The sequence below is a fragment of the Nyctereutes procyonoides genome, unplaced genomic scaffold (assembly GCF_905146905.1).
Source record: "Nyctereutes procyonoides isolate TBG_1078 unplaced genomic scaffold, NYPRO_anot_genome, whole genome shotgun sequence".
NCBI classification, from domain to species: Eukaryota; Metazoa; Chordata; class Mammalia; order Carnivora; family Canidae; genus Nyctereutes; species Nyctereutes procyonoides.
This window is the reverse complement of record NW_026575030.1, coordinates 24907485-24934985: the sequence shown is the minus strand read 5'-3', so window position 1 is coordinate 24934985 and position 27501 is coordinate 24907485. Positions and strand designations below refer to the sequence as shown.

Sequence of the window (27501 nt, the reverse complement as noted above, 5' to 3'; positions counted from 1 at the left end):
TGTCTTTTTAAAAACTTCTGATTAACGAACATAAAAGAGCTCTTCTGGTAACTGATTAAGAATATAAGAACCATTTCCTACATGCGTAGACATTGTTGAACACTCAACAATGCAAACCCTACAATAAATAACTACAAACACAGATTTCTGATACTTTTAGATGAAACACAATTTAAAAAAACTGACCTGCTGACAAAGTTTCTCATAAATTCATTTTATTTCTACAGCAAAATACGTTATATACTTTTGACTGGAATCATAAATATCGTCTCTCCAGCATGAGTATTCTCACCATGTCACAAACACAGAAAGGGGCACTCAGAGACGGATATGGGGGTGTCTTCCTTCTCTGGCAGGATTAAATTAAACTGCAGTGTAAACATCTGATCTTGCAGAACAGGATACCTCTTGAAGAGGTGTAGCTTATTTTGTAAAACCTCAGTATTGAAAATACATTCACTGTATGAATTGAGGAGGGAAAAGGAGAAGAAACACCATTTCATGAATGTCCGTTCCTAGACTATATCCGTACCAAGTCTACCACTTTACAGGATCCAGAATTTATTAGCCAATGCCGCTTACAGAGACTACTCTCGAAGTCTTACACTGATAGTGAAGAAAAATCACACACAAAGCCTAAGCCAAGGTGGCACAGGAGACACCAAAGCTCTATTTGCCTTGTGGCTCCTGCTGCGGTCTGCATCCCAAGTGTCCTTGGACAGAATGGAAATGCCCCTGGGGCAAGCATTCCATTCTCTTCAAGCTCGACCCAGATGGATGAGACCAAAAGTGCTAAGTGCATATTTCAATCATGCATTCTGAACCTGTTTAGAGCCCCAAAGAACTGTAAAAGGCAATTTCATCCATACTCTTTGAGAGTGAATATAATCATTGAGCTCGTTATTTTGCCTCAAAACAGTTTCTTCACACTACAGAGATTAAAGTCTGATGTACATTTTGAAAGTCTCACTAACGTTACTATTCCACATCCATCAAGACGTGAGAATTGGTTCCCGGAAAGAGGTGAAAGGGTAATCTCTCTTCCTTGTGGTTATACCTCCTCCAGGCTTCCCCGTGAGAACTTAGCCAGCCGTGCAACTACACATCCAAGTCCTTCAGGTCTCCCCAGCTCGCACCTATTTTCACCCTCACTTTTAGTTTCACAGAAAGTTCTAGGGCCCTTTCCATTTCATTCTTGACAATATGAGCTACCTGAAAAAAAAAAAAAAAAAAAAGAGGTCAGCAAACTTTCCTCCCAAAGAATGTCTCCCAACCCACCCACAGGGGTGATAAGCCAGACTGGAGCTCCTCATCTCATGGTGCTTAAAACTTAAAATAAAAAAAAGAGCCAGGCCTCTCAAACCGGACCACACTGATGAGCAGGAGCTCTGCTGGTTGCAGGGAGACTACTCGTCTTTTAAACCCTCAGGGCCAGACTCCAAACTCTCATCTAACTTCCCCCAAACAAAAACAGCCCTGCACCAAAGTTGCTTTAAAAAGAAGTACGGAACCGAACATTCTTAGCTCTTTCTCTACCCTTAAGGACTCGACATGTCCCTAGCCATCCTGGGAATGGGGAAGGGTTCCAGAATCTCATGCATCTTAACCTGACCTACGGCGTCTTGGCGTTCTGTGGAACGGACCCAAACAGTGCAAGGATACCTGGACGACATCCTCTTGGGCCACTTCATAGAAGAGCTCATCGTGGAGCTGAAGGATGAGGAAGCCTCCTCTGACTGGATACAACACCCCTTGCTGTTTTTTCTTTGGTAACAATCCTACGCCGTGAAAGAAGTAGCAAAACTGATCAGCGTGTCACTGTGCCACAGAAGAATCGGGTTTTTAGGGATTTTGAGAAACTCTGGAGAATTTTAATTAGATTACAACACAGAAGATTTAGAATATTAGGAAAATATCTAATAACTGACTTCCCACCTCTTAGGTAAACTCAAAACTCTACCGACTTCCCCCCAGAAAGGAGGAGTCTAACAAACAAGTCAGTGAACGGAGTTTGAAGAACTCTGCTCCAAATGACGTCAAATTTAATTCTTATAAACAACCAGCATCTTCACTTTCCATGGCAGCCCCACCACCAACTTCTCTGAATAGCAGCACCAGCGCAGGAGGGGGCCTCGCCCTACTCAGGGAAACTGAGCTGCTATTGTTACGCAGTGTTTCACGAGAAGGACACTCCCGGATATATTTTCACAGCCAGACGTGTCCCTGCGGTAGAACCGGTGCTTCCCACAGACAAGTTAATTTTAAACCCGGGCTCCAAAAGAGGGCCTCAGAGACTGTATGACTCCCCTGAAGCTCTATGTTTAAGAGTCGGGATCTGTACATTTTTCCGTGAAGATGATCTCTCTGTAGATCCTCAAGGAGCCTGTAACTCCACCATCCTAGACTCAGCTACGGTTTCAAGGCTGAGCCTAGCGGTACAGATTGTGCCCCGCTGATCACAAAGATCAGCTTCAACTTTAACACCTTTGGAGTAACTGCCCTCAGTTATTTGCCCGGATCCACAGCAGCCCTTTCTTTCTGCCACCAGGTTTCCGGCTGGTCCTTCTCAGCCTGTGGTGCTTCCCTCAGCGAGGGCTCTCCGCTGTCACAACCCGCAGCCCGTTTCCTCGCAGGCGGCTCTGACAGGGTACAGAGCAAAGGCAGGGGAGGCTGCGGCAAGGGGCTTCCTTCCCAGGGCCACAAAAGCTGTGCACCTATCCATTGGCCAGCTGACTCAAGTCTGCTCTGGCCCACCGGGCCCCACTCATCTCCCATCACTGGAGATGCTCTTTTGCTTTCCACTCACTGTACCGTCATCCTCCTGATTTCCCGTTGGCTTTTGGCTTCTGACCATGAATGCTATGGTCCTCCTGTTCCCTGTGTGGGCTGCTTCCTCAGGCTCAGACGACCTACCACCACCTTTAACCCAGCCCGAGCCCAGGAAGCGATCCGCAGTGACATACCCACATTGCCTTCCTGCCGCTCTCAACTGCTATAGTCTATATCCTCATTCAGGCGCTGCGCCACTCTGCTGTGAGCAGTTATGGAAATATTTCAGTCAAGAATCACATCTTCCCTTCCTTCCCTTTGATTTTATATTTAAAAGAGGTTGATAACTTTTACTTTCAAATCCTCTACAGCACAGTACAGTGCTATCCCCCAAATAAGTTTGATCATTTATTCTCTATAAACAGAAAGAGAGAATGTGTGTGGAGTATGATACCACAATACTGACCAAGAGATGGATGTGACAAGGAAGTCAACTCAGTGTATATTCCCAGACTTCCAAGAACATGGAAGGTGGTGAATAGGAAAATCAACATGTTGCTGTTATCTAAGGACCAGATGACCCCTAATATTCCTTCAAAGTATTTGCAAAGTCAAAATTATTTTAATAATAACACTCAGAGGTTATTTTCCCTTTTTAGTCTCATTCTCTGCTAAGCACACAGCAAAGTAAACAACTATCCTCATTTAGCACTGAAAGTCCCATATCCTGGGAAGCACATCAACCTCCCACAGACTGGGACATCTATCACCATAGACTGTGGGGACGGCTTTCCAGAGGTTACAGGACAGAGGAGATCGCAACAAATTGAATATAGAAATATATAAGAGAATCTAAATGTCTCCTCTTAAGCCAGACATTAAAGAGACTTGCAGAAATGTTCATTAAAACCACTCATCATCAACTTTCTCTTGTTCTAAAACATGTAGTTGGTTTTAAGAAAATGTTTATTTATGCTGACATATGTGAGTTTGTTATTATTAAGCATTAATACATGTTTTTGAATTTCCTGTTTAAACTTCTAATATGGTAAATATTAGTACACATAACCCACACAAACAAAAGTTCTTTGGGACCTTTAGTAATTCTAAGAGGGTAATGACATCATGAGAACAAAACATTTGAAAACTGCTGAGAAATAATATATAAAATGCTTCCTGTTTTCTTTTCTGATACAATTAATGTCACTACATGACATGGCAGGGGCCTCATTTATGAACAAACCTGTTCTTTCACTTTGGAGCATACCCTCCCGATGACCATGGGATTTGAAGGTTGAGTGGAAGGTCTCTAATTGCTTCTGAATGTTAACTGTGGCTATTTTGACAATATCAGCCGCCGAGCCTTGGACTGTTGTGTTGATGGCCTGACGCTCAGCCTATGGAAAAGAATAACAATTAACAGGCACTCCATCAGATACACCAACATGGTTTCAGACCTGCTTTTAGTGTCCACACATCAGTGCTCACATCTGTAACCAAACTGAAAATCTGGACCGAGATGGGACCCAGTACATCAACTATTAAGCTCCATCCTAAAAATAACAACTAGAATAATCCGCTCTAGATTCTGGGCTATCATTCACATGAGAAGAGTCTAAATAGAAAAAGGCCAGATTGCTTCAATTTAGAAATTTTCAACATTCAGGAATCAAAAACTACATTACACTTAAAATATATTTAGCAGCTCGAAATTGTTTCATAAACATATATCATCAATGTTCTAGTTGTTCTAAACTTCACTCTAAAAAAACCTATTGCTTAAAATACAATTCCTCTTAATCCTAAACAGGTATAAATAGATCATCATTCTTTGTGATGTGAGATAGAATGTTCCAAGCACATCCCCCATATCAGTGGATTCTTGGTCCTATGTAGAGGTTGGCCCCAGTGGGTCTGGAGCCCTCTGGTATGAATCAGATATTTTGTGTGTGTGCTGCTGGGACTAATCATTGGCTACTAGTGAAAATGCAGACCCTAGATTCCTAAATATTAAGTTAGAACTTTCCCGAAGCTATTGCTGCCATGAACTTCTTAGCAGGCAACCATAGCTATTAAAAGTGATCATCTTAAGGCAGCAGGGATGGGCAACTGGGTTAATATTCAAGGTAACCTACCCATGAATACCATGCCTACTGTCCCAAAAGGACTCAGAACATAGGATCTACAAACTGGAGTGATCTATGTATCTTGAGACAAGTTCCATGTCACCTGGGCTACAATCAAATCCTAGTGTAGTAAGTACTTGTTAAGAGGATAGGCTTTTGAAAATGAAGATACAACTGTTCAAAATCTTTGGGATACAGCAAAAGCAGTCCTAAAAGGGGAAATACATCGCAATACAAGCATTCCTCAAAAAATTGGAAAAAAATCAAATACACAAGCTAACCTTGCACCTAAAGGAACTGGAGAAAGAACAGCAAATAAAACGTACACCCGGGGGGGGGGGGAGGGGCAAGATGGCGGAAGAGCAGGGTCCCCAAATCACCTGTCCCCACCAAATTACCTAGATAACCTTCAAACCATCCTGAAAATTTACGAATTCGGCCTGAGATGTAAAGAGAGACCAGCTGGAACGCTACAGTGAGAAAAGTTCGCGCTTCTATCAAGGTAGGAAGACGGGGGAAAAAGAAATAAAGGAACAAAAGGCCTCCGAGGGGGAGGGGCCCCGCGAGGAGCCGGGCTGAGGCCGGGGCGAGTGTCCCCAGGACAGGAGAGCCCCGTCCCGGAGAAGCAGGAGCTGCACCAACCTTCCCGGGTGGAAAGGGGCCCGCAGGGAGTTGGAGCAGGACCCAGGAGGGCGGGGATGCCCTCGGGCTCCCGGGGACACTAACAGACACCTGCGAGCGCAGGAGAGTGCTCCGAGCTCCCTAAGGGCTGCAGCGCGCACGGAGGGACCGACCGGAGCAGCTTGGAGGGGCTCGGGCGGCGGCTCCGCGGAGGGGGCTGCGGGGCGGGAGCGCGAATCCAACAGCGCAGGCCCCGGAGCACAGGGCGCCGGGACACAGCCCAGGATCCGGCCTCCCCCGGGACAGGCAGAGGCCGGGAGGGCCCAGGACAGCAAGGACGCTCCTGCCCCGAGCTGAGCAGATCAGCGGCCCCGCCCCGGAGCCTCCAGGCTCTGCAGACGGAGAACCGAGAGCCCCGAGCCCGTAGTTCCTGCGGAGGCTGAATCCAGGCTTCCAGAGTTGCCATAGCAACTGCGCTGTTCCTCCTGGGGCCCCACGGGGTCAACAACCCCCGCTGAGCCCGGCAGCAGGCAGGGGCAGAGCAGCTCCCCCAAGTGCTAACACCTGAAAATCAGCACAGCAGGCCCCTCCCCCAGAAGACCAGCTGGACGGACCAGTGATACTCCCCCGTGTTCCAATACAACTTGTTTCTGGCCACTCTGCACTGAGCAAAATGACTAGAAGGAAAACCTCACCTCAAAAGAAAGAATCAGAAACAGCCCTCTCTCCCACAGAGTTACAAAATCTGGATTACACTTCAATGTCAGAAAGCCAATTCAGAAGCACTATTCTACAGCTACTGGTGGCTCTAGAAAAAAGCATTAAGGACTCACGAGACTTCATGACTGCAGAATTTAGATCCAATCAGGCAGAAATTAAAAATCAATTGAATGAGATGCAATCCAAACTAGAAGTCCTAACGACGAGGGTTAACGAGGTGGAAGAACGAGTGAGTGACATAGAAGACAAGTTAATGGCAAAGAGGGAAACTGAGGAAAAAAGAGACAATCAATTAAGGGACCATGAAGACAGATTAAGGGAAATTAATGACAACCTAAGGAAGAAAAACCTACGCTTAATTGGGGTTCCCGAGGGCGCCAAAAGGGACAGAGGGCCAGAATATGTATTTGAACAAATCCTAGCTGAAAACTTTCCCAATCTGGGAAGGGAAACAGGCATTCAGATCCAGGAAATAGAGAGATCCCCCCCTAAAATCAATAAAAACCGTTCAACACCTCGACATTTAATAGTGAAGCTTGCAAATTCCAAAGATAAAGAGAAGATCCTTAAAGCAGCAAGAGACAAGAAGTCCCTGACTTTCATGGGGAGGAATATTAGGGTAACAGCAGACCTCTCCACAGAGACGTGGCAGGCCAGAAAGGGCTGGCAGGATATATTCAGGGTCCTAAATGAGAAGAACATGCAACCAAGAATACTCTATCCAGCAAGGCTCTCATTCAAAATGGAAGGAGAGATAAAGAGCTTCCAAGACAGGCAGGAACTGAAAGAATATGTGACCTCCAAACCAGCTCTGCAAGAAATTTTAAGGGGGACTCTTAAAATTCCCCTTTAAGAAGAAGTTCAGTGGAACAATCCACAAAAACAAGGACTAAATAGATATCATGATGACACTAAATTCATATCTGTCAATAGTAACTCTGAACGTGAACGGGCTTAATGACCCCATCAAAAGGCGCAGGGTTTCAGAATGGATAAAAAAGCAGGTCCCATCTATTTGCTGTCTACAAGAGACTCATTTTAGACAGAAGGACACCTACAACCTGAAAATAAAAGGTTGGAGAACCATTTGCCATTCAAATGGGTCTCAAAATATACCCTAAAAACTATAGAACACTTCTGAAAGAAATTGAGGAAGACACAAAGAGATGGAAAAATATTCCATGCTCATGGATTGGCAGAATTAATATTGTGAAAATGTCAATGTTACCCAGGGCAATTTACACGTTTAATGCAATCCCTATCAAAATACCATGGACTTTCTTTAGAGACTTAGAACAAATTATTTTAAGATTTGTGTGGAATCAGAAAAGACCCCGAAGAGCCAGGGGAATTTTAAAAAAGAAAACCATATCTGGGGGCATCACAATGCCAGATTTCAGGTTGTACTACAAAGCTGTGTTCATCAAGACAGTGTGGTACTGGCACAAAAACAGACATATAGATCAATGGAACAGAACAGAGAACCCAGAAGTGGACCCTGAACTTTATGGTCAACTAATATACGATAAAGGAGGAAAGACGATCCACTGGAAGAAAGACAGTCTCTTCAATAAATGGTGCTGGGAAAATTGGACATCCACATGCAGAAGAATGAAACTGGACCACTCTCTTGCACCATACACAAAGATAAACTCAAAATAGATGAAAGATCCAAATGTGAGACAAGATCCCATCAAAATCCCAGAGGAGAACTCAGGCAACACCCTTTTTGAACTTGGCCACAGTAACCGGAGAAGGACAAACAGTGTATGTTCTCATTCATTTGGGGAATATGAATAATAGTGAAAGGGAATATAAGGGAAGGGAGAAGAAATGTGTGAGAAATATCAGAAAGGGAGTCAGAACATAAAGACTTCTAACTCTGGGAAATGAACTAGGGGTGGTGGAGGGGGAGGAGGGTGGGGGGTGGGGGTGAATGGGTGACGGGCACTGAGGGGTACACTTGACGGGATGAGCACTGGGTGTTATTCTGTATGTTGGTAAATTGAACACCAATAAAATTAATAAAAAAATAAATAAAAAAATAAAACGTACACCCGACAAAAGAAGAGAGATAATAAAGATTTGAGCAGAACTTAATGAAATAGAGACAAGAACTGTAGAACAGATCAACAAAACCAGGAGTTGGTTCCTTTTTTAAAATTGTTTGGTCAGATGCAGGTGAATCCTCTCTAAACTCATTCAGTTGTCACTGTTTAAAGACTGACTGAATTTCAGTGTACCGACTCCTCTCCTTCTTGAAACCGTGTGCCTCTGTGTAGTGAACTGTGTTACTGTTGCTCTTACTTGCTGCCCTCCCCTCCCCCCGCCATGTAATTTCAAGTGTTGTTCACTCTAAAAAGTTGGCCTTGACTTGTTTTGATGAATGGAATGTAAAACTGACACACAGGCTCATAAGACATTTTAAAAACTATCCAACATTGTCATAAAAAAAAAAAAGGCTTATCCCAGAGACTTTTCCTTCATTCTGAATTCCAGAATGAAGAAAATATGGAGCAGACCCACAGTCAACCCAGAGCCAAACTCTAACATGAATTAAAAATAAAGTTTCTTATTATAAGACACTGAAATTTTGGGGTAGTTTTTTACTGTGACATAAGCAAGCATAAAAATAAAACTAAGATACGTACTTCACTCTCATGATATGGTACTTCCCTGATTCTTTTCCAAAATAAAATTAAAAAAAAACTTGGCAGTCTTTGGGCTTTGTGTCTCACAATCTCTGTCCCTTCACAACCAGGGCTTTTTCATGTATATAAAAAAACATAGGTTTCTAGTAATGGGGGATTAGGCCATTAGGAACAACCGTCCCACTGATAACAATGGGAAAAGCTGGACAGAGAATGCCTCCTTGAATCAGAAGGTTAAAAAGGAAATGAGAAATTATAGAACCTAGAGAGCTATGAGAGAACGAAAACCAAGGAGGTGACCTCGGCATTGGAGGCTACCATTTCTCTCAGAGACATCAACAGATTCCAGAAGAGGCAGCTGAGAGAACCTCTGAGCACAGCTGGATGGTTTTGAAGGGACTGGGGAACAAATGGAGCAAGAAGTAGAGGAGGGGTGGGAAACTATCAAGCTGCCATCCCAAAACTAACACCCTAGAAAGAGACTGGCCTTAACATCTTTGCTTCAAATCATTTCTACTCCTGAAATTGGATCAAAGTAATCCTAGATTGTTGGTCATTCTAGTCTCCTGCCAAAAGCACATGTAAATCTTCTGAACAAAGGTAGCATTACCATATAAGCTTCAAATTATGCCCATAATCTTTCATAAATGTTTGACACTTGATAAAAAATTGCCAAGACAGCAAGGAGTTGAAACAATAGTTTTTGTAGAAAACTAAGAAAAAACAAAGGGCAATAGGAACAGACTACAGGGATACAAGTTTGAGATTTATTAATCTATAGACTATTATCCAATTTATTGACTAAAACAAAAGACAAAATTGAATATTTCAACAGAGAACCAAATACCCATAAAATAAGAGCAAAATGGAAACTCATGAACTGAAAAATAAAAAGAACTTACTACAGCTTTGAAGTGTGTCTGGAAACCTGGGATTGTGATATCTCCAGCTTGGTTCTTCTTTTTCTCAAGACTGTTTTAGCTATTCAGGATCTTTTGTGGTTCCAAACAAATTTTAGGATTACTTATTCTAGTTCTGTGAAAAACGCTGTTGGTATTTTGATAGGGATTGCATTAATCGGAAGATTGCTTTGAGTAGTATAGACATTGTAACAATAGTTGTTCTTCTAATCAATAAGCATGTAATATCTCCACTTTTTTGTGTCATCTTCAATTTCTTTCATCAACATTTTATAGTTTTGAGAGTAAAGGTCTTTGACTTCCTTGGTTTAGTTTATTTTTAGGTATTTTATTATTTTTGGTGTAGTTATAAATGGGATTGTTTTCTTAATTTCTCTTTGTGCTACTTCATTATTAGTGTATAGAAATGCAACACATTTCTGTATATTAGTTTTGTATCTTGTCACTTCACTGAATTCACTTACCAGGTCTCATAGTTCTTTGGTAGAGTCTTTATAGCTTTCTATATATAATATCATGTCATCTGCAAATAATGAAAGTTTTACTTCTTTCTTACCAATTTGGATACCTTTTATTTATTTTTCTTGTCTGATTGCTGTGGCTAAAACTTCCAGTACTATGTTCAATAAAAGTAGTGAGAATGGACATACTTGTCTTGTTTCTGATCTTAGAGATAAGTTCTCAGTTTTTCACCATTTAGTGTGACACTAGAGGTGGGTTTTTCCACATATGGCCTTTATTATGTTCAGGTATATTCTCTCTAAGCCCACTTTGTTGAGAGTTTTTATTATGAATGGATGTTGTATTTTGTCAAAAAGACAAGAAATAATAAGTGTTGCTGCAGATGTGGATAAAAAGGAAACCTTGCGCACTGTTGGTGGGACTACAAATTGGTGCAGCCACTTTGGAACACAGTATGGCGATTCCTCCAAAAAAAAAAAAAAAAGAATTACCATATTCAGTAATTTCACTACTGGGTATTTACCCAATGAAAACAAAAACACAAATTTGAAAAGATATATGTATCCCTATGTTTATGCAACATTATGATGAATAGCCAATATATGGAAGCAATCCAAGTGTCCATCCATAGACGAATGCATAAAGAACATGTGATATATTTATACAACGGAGTATTATTCAACCATAAAAAAAGAATGAAATCTTGCCATTTGCAACAACATGGGTGGGCCTAGAGGGCATAATGCAAAGTGAAATAAGTCCATCAGAGAGAGACAAATGCCATATGATTTCATTGCTATGTGGAATTTAAGAAACAAACAAATGAACAAAGAAAAAAAGAGAACTGGTGGTTGCCAGCCAGAAGGGAGGGAGGGTAGGGGAATGAGATAAAACAGATAAGAGTAAACTTATCTTGACCACTGAGGAATGTATAGAATTGTTGAATTATATTGTACATCTAAAACTAATATAACATTGCATTTTAATTACACTCCAATAAAAAAAAAGAACTTAAAAAGCACTTAAATAGTACTTTCTCTGTAATTTGATGTGTGTGCACAAGGGGGATAGTATTGATACGGGGTGAGCATAAAGAAACCTTTGGAATTCTAGAAAAGTTCTGTATCATTTAGAACGTAAAAGCTCAACTGTTGGACTCAGTAGGAAATTGAGCAAAATCAGTAAATTGAAAGATAAGTTAGAAGAAAATATCCAGAATTAAGCAGGATGAAATAAAAACATCGAAAATACCAAATAGAGGATATTAAACATAAAACATTTTTTAAGTTTAAAAATTTTATAATAGGAGTCCCAGAAAGAGATGAGAGAATGCAGTGAAGCAATAATTAAAGAAGAAATGACTAAGAATTTTCCAAAACCAACGAGCCACAGATTGGAAAAGTCCTAATACCGTTAAAGCATCAATTAAACACACATATCCACAGAGAGGCACACAAATTAAAAACATACACAGGTATATCATGAAAATCTGTTGGAAACAAGACAAAAAGAATAATACTATATGGAAAGCAACCTAAAGAAGAAAGGCAGATTACATTCAAAGAAGGGACAGTTGGACCAGAGGTGGGCAAACCGTCAGGCCAAATCTGGCTTAGCTCCTGTTTTTGTAAATAAGGTCTTATTGGAATACAACCACAGTCATTTATGTATTGTCCATGACTGTGTTTGCCCTATAAGAACAGAATTAAGCAGGTATGACAGAGACTCTATACCCTACAGGCAAATATATATGCGAGCTTACTTTATCTGCCACAGGCACTATTAAAAACCTAAAGGGAAGTCCTACTTAGTAGTAAATGTTGAAAATTTCCCTCTGAGATCAGAAAAGAGATATAGATGCACACTATCACTACTTATATGCAATACTGTCCTAGCTGGCAAGTCAAGCAAAAGTAATAAAAGGAATAAAGTTTGGAAAAGTAGTTATAAAACTACTTTGCAGGCAATAATTATGAAGTTAGAATATCTAAAAGTATCTACAGATCAAATTTTGGAATTAGTAAGTAATATTTGCAATATTTTTAAACAAAAGAACAATAAAACCAATTATATTTCTATGTGCCAGCAGCTGTTAGAAAATGTAAAAAAAAAAAAAGGAAAAGAGTTTAAAAAAAAAAAAGATACCATTGCAACAGCATCAAAACTTTTCAAACATCGAGCTATAAATCTAACAAAAAACATACAAGATTTCCTTCCCAAAATTATACATTGAGAGAATAACTACAGACCTAAATGAATGGATAGATACATTATGTTCATGGATTAGAAAACTCAAGCATATAAATATGTCCACTAATACCATCTTGATCTACAAATTCAAGGCAATCTCGAAAAAATCCCAACATGATTTTGTGTTTGTGTAGAAATTCACAAGCCGCTTCTACAACTATAAGGAAATGCAAAGAGCCAAGAATAGACAAATATTATTGAAAAACAAACAAAAGAAGGTAAGAAGACTTACTTTACCATATATCAAGACATCTTACAAAGCTGCATCACTAAGGCAGTGTGGCACTGTCTTAAAGGATGAACTAATACAATGATGAAAATAATGTGTCCAAAAACAAAAATACATCTGTATTTGGAAATTTAATTCATGGCAAAGGTGGAACTGAAGAGTAGTAGGGAGGAAAGCTCAAGCTTTTCAATAAATAGGAACAACTGTATGTCCTTGTGTAGGGAGATGGAAGACCTTGACTCTCGGTCTCTCATAATATATAAAAATCAATTCCTGGTTGATTGTAGATAAAAATGTATATGGCAAAACCAAAAACTCCTGAGAATATTTTCTTGATACTGGGGTAGAGAAAACTTTGTTAAACAGATCAAGGAAAATACCACAATAACACAAAAGACTGATAAATCCATGTAAGCAAAGGGCTCATATCTAGAATATATAAAGGACTCTCATAAATCAGTTCAAAGACAGACAACTCAAAAAAAAAAAAAAAGATTTAAGTTGACCCTCTACAAAAGAAGATATCCAAATGGTCAATAAACAAAAAAAGAAGCTCAACATCACCAGTCATCAGGAAAAGGCAAACTAAAAGTAGAGTGAGGTACCTATCATTGCAAAGTTACCAAGAATGGCTATATTAAAAAGACCAATGATATCAAACAATGGCAAGAATGTAGATAAACAGAGCTGATGGCAATATTAACTGGGATAACCACTCTGTAAAGCTTTTAGGCAAAAGGTATAAATGTGCTTATTCTATGACTCACCAATTCCACTCTAAAGGTTATGAAATTGGATACATATGTTCACCAAATGACACATATAAGAAAGTTCATAGAGCTTTATTAATGATAGTCAAAACCTGGAAATAGTCAAAATGTCTGCCAACATTAGAATGGATAAATAAATTGTTGGTAAGTTCCTACAAAGTCAGCTAAATAAAGACATGAACTATATAGTTGCACATGACACTAATGAATCTCACAGACCTAAATTTGAATGAAAAAAGTCAGATCCAAGAGCACAGATGGTATGACTGCACTTAAAATTTAAGTTCATACAAAACTAACCTATAGTTTTATGTATGTGAAGTGGAAAGTAGATAACATTGCTTTTGAGGGAACATGAAGAAGCCTTCTGGGGCGCTGGAAAAGTTCTATATCATGAATGGGATGGTGTTATATGCGTATACACATGTAAAACTTCCAGCTTTATGCTTAAGATTTGTACTCTTTACTGCACATGTTATTTCTCAATAAAAATTTTAAGAATAAATCTAATTCATTCCCTCTCCTCATCTAAAGTTACTAATAAGAATGAAAAGGCCCAACACAGTGAGGGAGAGAATGCTTTCCAAACATGCAGTCAATAATGAGTTACTATATATAAGAAAAAGACAGAGGGGCCTGGGTGGCTCAGTTGGTTAAGTGTCTGCCTTCAGCTCAGGTCTTGATCCTACGGTCCTGGGATCATGCCCCACATCCAGCTCCCTGCTCAATGGGGAGTCTGCTTCTCCCTCTCCTTCTGCCCTATGCCCCTCCCCCTGCTTGTGCTCTCTTTCTCACACACACATTCTCTTTCACGCTCTCTAATAAATAAAATCTTATTTAAAAAAAAAAAAAGATAACCCAACAACAAAAAAATGAATAAGAAAACTTGAAAAAGCACTTTCCCAAGAAAAAATGATTACCGGCTAATAAATATTTGTTAAGTTGCTTTACCTCATTACTATTCAAGGAAAAGCAAAGTAAAACTAACAAGATACTACTTTTTTTTCCTTAAAGATTTTATTTATTTGTTTGTTTATTTGAGAAGGGGGGGGAGAGAGAGAGAATGAACAAGCAGGGGGAGAGGGAAAAGCAGACTCTCTATGGAGCAGGGAGCCCAATTCGGGCTCAATCCCAGGACTCTGAGATCATGACCTGAGGCAAAGGCAGATACTTAATAAACTGAGCCACATAGGCACCCAAACAAGCCACTACTTTAACCCCACCAGAATAGCTAAAATTATATGATCTTAATGGCAAGTGTTGGCAAGGATGAAGAAATGAGAACTTGCACTCTCTTCTGATAGGACAGACTGCTTCAATCACCATAAAAAATCATTTGGCTTTATCTACTAGAACTGAAGAAGCAGCAATTTTATGACTAGGTCTTTACCAAACATAAATGGAAATATGTGCACCAAGAACCTTGAACAAAAATTTTCAAACCAGCAAGATTCACAATAACTCCAAACTGGATACCTAAATGCCCATCAATGGAAAAATGGATAAACTGTGATATAGTCATAGAATATCTGTAATAGAGTAAAACAGCTACCCCAAATGAAACAACATGAATGACTTGCCTATGCAATTTTGAGTGAAAGAAGCTAGGCACAAGAATACATACACATGATATATAAAGAAGTGAAAAATAAAAATAAAAAAAACAAAACCAAAGAGTTAGAAATGATGATAGCAATTATTTCTGAGAAGGCTGTGGGTAGTGATTAGGAATCATCAAGGGACTTTCCAATGTGCTTACTATATTCTATTTGACTTGAGTGATTGTTACACAGGTGTAACTCTGTAATAATTTACTAAAATTTACATTTGTTTCCTGTACTTTTCCTATGTATATTTTTTAATACAATAAAAGTTTAAACAAAAAGTAAAACCAAACCAAACGAAAAAATATTAAACCTGGCACTATATACTAAAGATATAAATGTGCTTATTCTATGACTCTCCAATTTCACTCTAAAGGTTTGGTGCATCCAAAAGACACACACAAGAATGTTCATAGCAGCTTTAATAATGATAGCCAAAACCCGGAAATAGTCAAAATATCTGCCAGCATTAGAATGGATAAATAAACTGTTGGTATGTTCCTACAATGTCAGCTAAATAAAAGCATGAACTATAGCTGCACATGACATTAATGAATCTCACAGATCCATATGTGAAATCTGGCTATGTTTACTCTATTCATAATTCAGAGATTTGGGATTTTTTTTTTCTCAGCAACAACATAATGAATCAGTTAGAACTTTAACTCCTAAGGATTTGGCATGAAAAGTCTTACGCTCACATTTTTAGGTGCAAAAATTAATTTTCAAAAACTTATATGGTTTATTTACATTAATAACTCTATCTGCCAGTTTTCATCATGTAAAGCCCAAGAAAAATAACTTCTTGTAGATCAAGTCTAAGTTTTTCAGCCTACTATTAAAAGCCTTCCACTAGCTCGCTCCATCTGACCAGTAGAAAATTATCCACCGTTAAGTGACAACTCATTTAGAAATATAAAAGCTTGATACATATTTGATGTCTGTATATTTGGGAGGCTACAGAGCAGAAAAATAACAAAAAGCCAACTATTCCTCCATGGTCCCTAAGAGCATTAGTACTCCAGACAGAAGTTCAGTAGTATTGGGCCGGGTATTTTTATGACATACAATGTTTATGGGCACTGACATGCAAAAGTATGGAAGAAGAGAAGACACAACCAGTTAAAATAAGAAGATATGGACTATAACAGAAATTTAACTGTTCAGATACATAGAATACTTCTGTGGATCCCAATGATTTTGGAGATTTTAATCATAATTTGAGCATATGCCATCAATAAAAACTTAAAGTGGTATTAAAATAGCCTTTTTTCAATTTTTTGGATATCCTTTTAAAAAATCTTATTTTAATTTATTATATTTATAATATATATTTATATTATGTAACATATTATTTTATTATATAAAATATATTTATAAAATATATTTTTATATATTTATAATATTTATTATTTTTAAATAATCTTATTTATTTATTCATGAGAGAAACAAAGAGAGAGAGAGGCAGAGACACAGGCAGAGGGAGAAACAGGCTCCATGGAAGGAGCCTGATGTGGGACTTGATCCCAGGTCTCTAGGATCATGCCCTGGATCATGCCCTGGGCTGAAGGTGGCGCTAAACTGCTGAGCCACCCGGGCTGCCCTAGATATCCTAATAACCTCTGTCAAGTCAGTGCTTTTAAAATAAATAAACTAGGGATCCCTGGGTGGCGGTGCAGCGGTTCAGGGCCTGCCTTTGGCCCAGGGCGCGATCCTGGAGACCCGGGATCGAATCCCACGTCGGGCTCCCGGTGCATGGAGCCTGCTTCTCCCTCCGCCTGTGTCTCTGCCTCTCTCTCTCTCTCTCTGTCTCTCTCTGTGTGACTATCATAAATAAATAAAATTTTAAAAATAAATAAATAAATAAATAAACTAGTAGAATGAACCAAAAATGAACGAACCACAATTTAATGACTGGCTAATATCTGAAAACACCAGCAATTTGGTGTGATATGACAAACTGGTACATGATATCTGAAACAGAACAATTAGCAAATATAAAAATTAAATTTATAGCTTATTAGCAAAACTAATAAGTAACTGGCTTACTGAAACAGAACATCTTTAAAGTATTTAAAGTATTCTTAAGTGAACACATATTTACATCAGTCTCCTAAGGACTGTGTTCAGCAAATATAGGTATATGCCATCACTTCAAAGTCCTTAGTGAAACAGAAGATCCAATTAATGGGCTACTGATCCCTTAAAGGAAAGTTAGCAGTGTCTAGTCACTGTTGAAAAAATATATGTCATTAAAATATTAAGCGAAAAATGCAGAGACATTTCAACATACGTGAGCTTTATGATAAGGGTTGTTGTCATTGATTCCTGGTAAATATCTACGCCTACCCAAAATGGTCTGAACAAATCCATTTCTTTTACAATTCTTCACTGTCTCTCTCATGAAATGATTGATCCCTACAAAGAAAAAACAAAAATAATTACAACCAATGTCCATTCTTAATCTCATTCACTAGCTTCAATATAGTGAAATATACCAAAACCCTACCATGATTCTTAACACTTTATCACATCATCAAAACTTTGCATACAAACTTTCATTTACTTTTTGTCAACTCAGAAAGTTAAAAACAAAAGGGACTTCAGAAATGATATAATCTAACTATCACCAACAAAAATTATGAAACTAAACTCCAGAACAACAGAGCAGGTACTAAAACCTAGGATCTTAAGACTATTCCATGTTACTTTTCACAGGCTTCTTCTGCTCTTTATGTTAATCTTTTACTCTTTGGTCTCATCACTTTCAGGCTTAAAAGATTCTAATAGCTTCTTGTTAGCATCTAAACTACAATCTAAATAAAACCTAGTTGAAATTAATACATGAATAATAAATACTTCATTAGGAATCTATACAACTCATTTCTTAAAATTTAAAAAGACTACAGTATAGTATGCAAACACATTCATATCCCATATACTAGCATTCATCCTTTGCAATATAGGTTCATTATTATGTCTTACAGATCTTCAGGATGAATTTGTTGCTCTAGGTGGGCCAATCAATGTCTTACTGCTCATTCCTGTCTGAGTTAGAAAGGTCTTCTCTCTTCAACACCCTTTTCCTATGCTATTTAAAATACAATCAGGTATAGAGACTGTCCTGACCTATCTTTATTCATATGTGCAATCTGCTTTCTCAGGGCTCTGTTCGTCCTAAATAATAAACACTAATGTCTCCTAACTAAAACCCCTCATTTGAGGATTTGTTATGTGGCTGGCACAAGAGAGACATTTGAGACTGTGGGTGAAAAGAAGGGGAGAAAACCCTCCCAACTGAAGCTGTTGATGATACTCAACCACCAACCATAAGAAGTTTAGAAAACAGTAAGACTCTCATTTTTTTTCTGTTTAAGAATTACTGCGATATTGTTGGGTAAAGAGCAAAGAAAACGATGAGACTGAAGAGACTGCACCTCTACAAATTCTCTTACCTGACTCCTGCTAGGGGCCCTCAAATATTCAGAGGTTAAAAGAACTACTTTAAAAAAACAAACAAGCAAAAGGAAAAAAGAGGGAGAGAGAGAGAAGTAAGAGGCAAGGCAGGAAACAGACTTTAACTATAGAAAACAAACTGATGGTTACCAGAGGAGCGGTGGGTGGGAGCTGGCTGAGATAGGTGATGGGGATTAAGGAGGCCATTTAAGATGAACACCAGATGATGTATGGAAGTGTTGAGTCACTGTATTGTACACCTGAAACTAATAACTAATATTATTAGTTATTACTAATATTACACTGTATGTTAACTAACTGGAATTTAAATAAAAACTTTAAAAAAATCAATCCTTAGGTATAGTTTACATACAGTACTTGAAGGAAGTCACTTTAGGTGAACAGTTACATGCATTTTAATAAATGTACATTACAAGATATGAAACATTTTTATCACCTTTACAGTCAGCTCCCTATTTTCAGCCCCAAACTCTCTGCTGTCATGAAGCAGATCATGCTTCATGACACTCTATACTGAATCTTTGTATTCTTAAAACTGATAAAAAATTAATTATACTCTATGGTCTCATTTGAGTTTGCTTTCTTTTGCTAAGTAGTATTCCATTGCAGAGATCTACCAAAATTTGTCCATGATCCTTTTCGTAGACATTTGGTTGTTAGGAATAACACCACATATAACATTCACATATAAGTCTTTCTTTGAATATGTTTTCATTTTTCTTGGATCAATACCCAATAGTAGAATTGCAGGAACACATAATTAACTGTGTGTTTCATTCTATATGCAAGAGTCACAGTATTTTCCAAAGTGATTGTACTATTTAACAGCCCTACCAGCAATGGAAAAGAAATATAATGTTCTTAATTTTAGCCATTCTACTGCTTTTGTAATGGTATCGCTTTGTGGTTTTAATTTGCTTTTCCCTGATGACTAATGATGATAATGGCTGATGTGGTCATTCATTTTTCTCTTTTTGTAGAGTGTTCAAATCTTTTGACCTTTATTTTATTTGATTGTTTGCCTTCTTAGCATTGGGTTGCAAGTTTTTTAGAGATTCCGTATGCAAGTTCATTAGATAATAGGAACTACAAATATTTTCTCTTTTGAGGCTTGCTTTAGATTTTCTTAATGGTCTCTTTTATCAATGTTTATCAATGTTTATCTTTTAGGTTTAATTCAGTGTAATTATCACCTAAGAAATCTTGCCTAACTCAACATCCCAAAGCACTTTGCTCTCATTTTTTGCCCCAATTTCCTTCTGGAAAATTCATAGTTTTAGCTTTTACTTTTAAGTGTATGCTCTATATCAAGCTAATTTTTTAATATAGTATTAGATAATAGTTGAAGTTAATTTTTTTCCCATATTGGTAGCCAGCTGTTCTAGAACCAATTATTGACAAGACCATCTTTCCTCCATGGAATTACCATGGCAACTCTGCTGAAAATCAATCTACCATATACATTTAGGTATATTTCTGAACGCTTTATGTGACCCATTGTTTTCCATATCTACGTTTATGCCAATCTTGATTATTGTAGGTTTACACTAAGTTTTGAACCCAGGGAGTGTTACTACTCAGCCCTGTACTTTCCCCCCTGCTAATTTTCCAGTTATTCCAGGCTCTTTGAATTTCCATATAAATTTAGAATCAGCTTGTCAAATTCTACACAAGTCTAATGGAATTTTGATTGATATTAAACTGAATCTATAGAACAGTTTATTGAGAAATGCTGTCACAATAATACTATGACTTCAAGTAAATCGACATAGTAAAACTCACATTTATCTAAGTATTCTTCAATTTCTCTCAAGATTGAGAGTTTTCAATAAAAGTCTTACACATACTGTTGAATTTATCCCATGTATTTCATGTATTTTAATGTTACTGTAATGGTTTTATTTTTAATCCATTCACTAATTACTATATACAACAATCCAACTGATGTTTACAAATTAACCTTGTACATGGTAGCGGGGCACCTCGGTAGCTCAGTGAGCTAAGCAGTTGACTTCGGCTCAGGTCATGATCTCAGGGTCCTGGGATATAGCCCTGCATCAGGTTCCACATTTAGCAGGAAGTCTGCTTCTTCTTCTCCCTTTGCCCCTCCCCCCTGGCTCATGTGCTCTCTAATAAATAAATAAAATCTTAAAAAAAAAATCATACAGTGGGGTATTTCTAAATTTAGTTATTTGTTCTAGTAGTTGTTTCTGAAGAATTCATATGATTTTAGAATTCATATGATCTATGTACAAGATCATGTCATGTGTGAATAAAGTTTTCTTTCTGGGACTGAGGACAGGGCTGATTACAAAGGGATGGAAGAACTTTCTGGGGTAATACGATGATGATTCTGTATCTTGGTTGTGGTGCAGGCTGACACTGTGCGTTTGCCAAAACTTATACAAGTATACATCTTAAAAGGGTAAATTTTACTGTATGTAAACTGTACCTCAATAAATTGCCAAAAGAAAATGTAATTTAAAACAATAATAAACTGCTCTATAACAACAATCCTTCTTTCATAGTTTCTGGTACATTTAATCATTTACTAACGGTCTAGTATTTTGAGTTAAAGCTATCTAAACCTACAGCATAGCACAATTTGAAGATTTTATGAGATATTCACAATGACACAGTAGCATATATATCACCTGGATTTTGTTATTCCATTTCTGTTCCTATTTTTATGAAAAAAATACTATCTTAGTAAACAATCATAAGGCTAATGTTATTTAATTAACAATACCTGATGAAAACTTCTGAGTAATAGAAATGTCAACAGAAAATTTTGTAAAACTAGTTTTTTCAATTAAGATGGCAAGATAGTTGAAAAGAATAGAATCTAAAAGATAATTGATATTCAAAGTTTGTTTACCTGTATATCTGGATTTGAAAGACTCAATGTAGCAAGCAGCGTCATTTTCTTTAATGCCCATCTGCTCTCCCAAAGATTTAGCACCCATTCCATAAATGATTCCATAGCAAATCTGAAAAGAAATCATCACATTAAGTAAAGGTTGTAACTACATAAAATGCAAATAAATATACAAAGTAGGTCAGGATTGAAATTTGGTAAACTTTTTTATTTTATAGTGAGGCAAAGAAATGATTAGATCTACTTTTGGTAGGTTAGATTCACAGAACCTGATATCCAGTGAACATCTTTTCTCTTTTCTGCTTTTTAGCAATACTTTGGGGCTGGGGGAAGAAGGAGAAGAACATGAATAAATGTGTGTTTTAAGAAACAAATCCTAGTGATTTAAAAAGGAAGATTCATTTCTGACTCTTTGTCATCTATCCATTAGTCTTCAGAGCAGCTTTCTGCTTCTGTAATACCACATTAACTTCTACGCTTAAAGAAATGCCCAGGAGTCAAGGAAGAGAAGAATTACATTCTTTTCCTGGCCCTTGAATATGACAGAGCAGGAAGAGGAGGCTTCATGGTTGGATAATAATGAGTATTTCACTGGAAATAAATATGCTTTCCACCTCACCACCACCTACAAATTCTCACAACTGCAGAATTCAATTGGGTTAAACAAATTCCTGGGGAGATTTTGGGAGTAGTGGAGGGAAATGGTCTAACAAGGTCTGTAGGAAACTATAATTTAACTATTGCTTGTTTTAAATCCTAGTTGCAGCTTACAAGATTATCTTGCACAAGCTACCTAAAGTCTTGTACCTCAATTTATTCATCCATAAATGAGGATAGTAATACCCGTATCATGGAATTGTGAAGAGTATGGAGTTATTACTTATAAGTATTCAGGAAGCTGCCTGACATAAAGCAAGCTCCTAGGGATCCCTGGGTGGCGCAGAGGTTTGGCGCCTGCCTTTGGCCCAGGGCGCGATCCTGGAGACGCGGGATCGAATCCCATGTCAGGCTCCCGGTGCATGGAGCCTGCTTCTCCCTCTGCCTATGTCTCTGCCTCTCTCTCTCTCTCTGTGTGACTATCATAAATAAATTAAAAAAAAATTTTTTTAAAAGCAAGCTCCTATAAATGTCATTAAATATAAGTTTAATTTTAAGATTTTATTTATTTATTTGAGAGAGAAAGAGAGAGAGAGCACAAGCAGGAGGTGGGAAGGAGAAGATGTGAGGCTTGATCCCAGGACCCTCAGATCATGATCTGAGCTGAAGGCAAACGCTTAACTGACTGAGCCACCCAGGTACTCCAATTAAATATAATTTTAAAAGATAACTTGCAACAAATGATTATGAGAGTTTCAAATTACTTTTTAATGCGATAAAACAGCTAGAAATTTTTGGCTTTTTTTTTAATACATTAAGAAAGATTTCTTTCCTCCTTTTTGAGATCTCCGTCAGACCCAGGGAGTAGATCGTTCAGTGCATGGTGATTTAGTATAACATGAATACTATTAAATCATGTAAGAACTTATTAAATAAAGGCAGATATCATCAGTGGATGAGTGTTTAGGTTATAAAGTCAGAATGTCTACATTCTGGCATTCTGAGCTTATCCTGGCTCCACCACTTATAGGTGTATGACCTTAAGCAAATTACTAACTTTTGGTGCCTCAGTTTACTCCTATATAAAATAAGGATAATAATTACACCTATTTCATGGGTTTATTATGAAGATTAAATATTGGAACATTACCTATTTTACCTAAAGTTTAATTCTCGCTGAATGCAAGACCCCAGAGATTAATATTAGAGAGGGTAAAACCGGCTTTCTAAAGAGTAGAAAAAACAAGGGCTGGTGGTAAATGGGCAATGGTGAGAAGAAGGGTTTTATGCCTAATGAGCCAGTCAAGAATCACAGCCATGAGTAACTAGAAGTATAAATGTAAAACTAACACAGCAGGATCTTAAAGGTGGGAGCTATATTCCTTTGCCTCAGCCAGCAATCCTACTCTCTCAAAAATGGCACCCGATTTCCTATAGGCCATGAGGCGAAAAAAGTATGAGTGTTAATCCAGGCAGAAAATGGTGTAAATGTGACCTTTGACATTCCCTGTTGCCTGACAGTCATCCAGGAATAGGAACTAATATGGACCCACTTGAAGAGTCCAAGGCAGTATAAACTTTCAAATGTGGGTTAGCTAACCAATGGCCTCAAAAAACTAAAAAGCTATCAGTTACTATTTATAATCCACAGCTCAGTAATATTTATTTTTCAGTAAACATTGAGAGCACCCATAAAAATAAAAAGGTGAAAATATGTTTACAGACCAGAAAGACATTTTTAAAATACACACACACACACACACACACAAATAAGAACTACCACCACCACCACAATATCTACCACTAATGCAGGTGGCTTTCTTCACACTAAGTAGCCTCAGACTAAGTCTATCTGATTCCTTCTACTGACTATGAAGGAAAGTATAATGAATACCATGAGACAGACTCAGGTGAATGTGGTTTGAAAGATCCAAAGATGGAGAAGTCATTCCTCAACTGCAAATGATCAAGGCTATTTTTAAATTTTTTTAATCATGAAAATTCTCTTTTTATGCTAAGCATGTTCACTAAGATCACCTGCTTTGCTTGTTGCCTCAGATCATCCCCAACAGACTCTGGTTCAATCATCTTCCACTCAGCTGCAATACTCCTGAAAACATCAGCTCCAGTGTTTAATACTTGAATGAGACGATGATCGTGAGATAAATGAGCCAAGATCCTCAGTTCAAGTTGAGAGTAATCAGCAGCTAATATTAAACCACCTGAAACAGGAATGATTTTAGAAAAGCCAGTACAAAGACCAGTCTAGGTTTTATATAATTGAGCAGGATGATAGAAGTTTAGTTCTAACGTAGAACCATAAGACTGTGTGTCCAAGAGTTAAAATCTTGCTCTTAACGTGATGCAATTCAGTTCTGTAACTTAGATCATTTTTTGTCTGTTTATATTTCAAGTATATGTAATATGTGTAAAGCCACCCCTGACGTCCACTCCTTAAACCACTGTGGGAGTGCTTTCCTTAGTGTTTCTATAGCACCTGACATATAATCTAAAATGGTTTTTTCATGCCTCTCCTACATAGCACAGAGCCATTAGGGATGGGTACTTAATTTTCCTTTGCATTCTGTGAAAAGCTTGCATAATTCTGGCACTTCATAGCCCCTTAAATTGTTGATGAATGAATGAATGAATGAGTCAAGAAACTGGTTTGCAATGTGTGCGTATCTTAAGTGCGCTGGAGAGAAACATGTGCTCTGCTCTTACAACAGAAACATTCAGTGGAAACAATCAAGGAATTGATATGTGAAGAGTTACTTAGAGGATTTGGATAATTTACCTATGTAATAAAAATGCCTAGATTCAATATACATGGCAAAAACAAAATTTAAATGATCCTGGCTAGAAAAAAGAAGGAAAAATATTTGCAACTGATATCACCAAGGATTCATTCCCATATTATAAAAAAGACATGCTACAAATCAAGAATAAGACAAAATATAAACAAGTGGTTCACAGAAATAATCAAAAGAACCTTAAACATACTAAAGAATGCTCAACTTCATTCACAATAAAGAAATACAAATTAAAACTACAGCAAGAAACAATTTTTCTCTACTTAAACCGCAAAAGTTCAGAAGTTGGGCAGCAAATTCTGTGGCAAGGCTGAGAAAGAAACACTGTTACTGGGAACTAAATGGTTATTGTCACCCATTACACTGTAATTCAACAACATCTATCAAAATTGAACAGGTTTACTGTTTACTGTGACTCAGCAAACCCACAGTTTGCTACAAAGATTACCTGCACAGAGATTAAACTGGTTTATGTTCAAATTTATTTAATGATAATCACAATTCTCCAGTATGAAAACATTAAATGAAAAAAGGCACACAGGGATCCCTGGGTGGCTCAGCGGTTTGGTGCCTGCCTTTGGCCCAGGGCGTGATCCTGGAGTCCCGGGATCAAGTCCTGCATCGGACTCCTGGCATGGAGCCTGCTTCTCTCTCTTCCTGTGTCTCTGCCTCTCTCTCTCTATTATAAATAAATAAATCTTTAAAAAAAAAAAAAGAAAAGAAAAAAGACACACAACAGTATATATGGAATCTTTATTTTTGTGTAAGAATAAGGGAAGAAAATATCAGATATTCATATTTGCTTATATCTGCATAAAAATGCTACAAGAATATTTAAGAAACTCATACATGAGTCATCTAGAAGAGCTGTATAAAATAGGATAGCTATGATAGGGAAGGAAGCAAAACTTCTCAATACATACCTTTTATATATTTTGATTTCTGAACTATGTGAATGAATAAACATTTCAAAAATATAGAAGTAATAGTTTTAAACAAATGACCACAATTTTTATGGCCTTCCTGCAATAAGTAAGAAAAAACTGACAAAATATATGAAATAAGTTTTCAGATGTTGGAACAGATAGTGCAGGACTACAATCTTTAAGAATTGATGAGGAGAGAGGAGATGAGGTGAGCCATGTAACTGTTTCTGAAAGGAGGAACTGACCAGAATGCACTGCAGGGAAGGAGAGAGGAAACAAAGTACTATGATCTGAGCAAAGGAAGCAGAGACTAGAGATTGTGCCTGCTAAGGCAGGCTAGAATTTATGGAAATTTAGAGAAAGGAGCGGCACATAAAAGAGCACCACAAATATGCACAGTGATCCCTTTGGATTTTTGACCAAATACTAAAGGAGCAAGAAAATTCAGGGAACCAGGTAAAGAACTAAACTAAAGAAATAACTGTTACCAAAGAAACAGCCACCATGGCCAAGTTGTCAGCTGAATAACTACTTGAATAACAATCTCTTGAATGTGAGAGATGTTCAAGCTGGGTGTCTGGATCCTTTTATCACATCCTGGTCACTTAGTACAGATCCCCAGCAAGGCCACATCTTATAATTGGGGCTAATCTAGCCCTAGAGTAAAGGCTACTCTAAACATTTGCTAACAAAGCTTTTAAAATTATAAAATGATTGAGCTGAATGTGAAAGTAAATCAACTGTCTGCCAGAAGAGAATGTTATTAATTAATAAAGACTACAAAGTCCCAAGAGTCAATAATGTAGCAACTATAATGTCCAACACACAACAGAAAAAATACTAGACATATGAAGAATCAGGAAAATATAACTGACCAGGAGAATATTTAATCAATAGAAAAATGACCCAAAAATTACAGAGATGATGGAATTTTAAATAGCTACCATAGATAATGTTCAGGAATTTAAAGAAACATGGGTATAATGATGTAATAAATAGCAAATTGCAATAAGGTAATAAAAATTAGACAAATCAAGTGAAAATTCTAAATGTAAAATTCACTAGAAGAATGTGACAGTATTTAGACACTGTAGAAGAGAAATCCATGAACAGTAAACAGTCAACAGAAAGCACACATTGTAGCACAGAATAAGAATAAAACAAAAAACAGGGAGCAGGGAATAAAAAAGAAAAAAAAGTTTCAGTGACCTGTGGGGCAATACCAAGTAATACTGTATATGTATATTTGGGGTAATAGAAAGAAAGGAGAGAGAGAGATGAACAAAAAATATTACAGGTGGGGTGCCTGGGTGTCTCAGTGGGTTAAATGTCTGACACTTGGTTTCAGCTCAGGTCATGGTCTCATCAGTCATAAGACCAAGTCCCACATGGGGCTCTGTCTCAGTAGGGGAGTCTACTTAAAGATTCTCTCCCTCAGCCCCTCCATCCAACTAACACTTGCACTCTCTTTCTCAAATAAATAAATCTTTAAAAAATTATAAGAAATAATGGTTGGAAATGTTCCAAATTTACTGAAAAATATAAGCACATAGATTAAAAACAACAACTAAGCCAACTCAGGATATTCAGCTAATTCAAAAGTCTCAGAAGCAAAGTATGAAAAACTACCCAAAGACTCTTGCCCAAATCAAATTGCTAAAACTGAGTAACAAAATTTAAAGAGCATC

At 37.6% G+C, this 27501-nt stretch overlaps 1 protein-coding gene across 2 annotated transcripts in view; it reads right to left on the bottom strand.

Annotated features, from left to right (window-relative positions):
- Nucleotides 1-209: 209 nt before the first annotated feature.
- Nucleotides 210-27501, bottom strand: part of POLQ (DNA polymerase theta) — a 126275-nt gene continuing 98983 nt past the window's right edge. For both annotated transcript variants that reach the window (XM_055316452.1, XM_055316453.1), the window contains 6 exons: nt 24112-24296; nt 21478-21589; nt 17416-17540; nt 4013-4166; nt 1663-1778; nt 210-1212 (listed from right to left, as the gene is read on the bottom strand). In XM_055316452.1, the coding sequence (XP_055172427.1) occupies nt 1099-1212; nt 1663-1778; nt 4013-4166; nt 17416-17540; nt 21478-21589; nt 24112-24296 (806 nt within the window). In that variant the 3' untranslated portion in view covers nt 210-1098. The remainder of the gene's footprint in view (nt 1213-1662; nt 1779-4012; nt 4167-17415; nt 17541-21477; nt 21590-24111; nt 24297-27501) is intronic.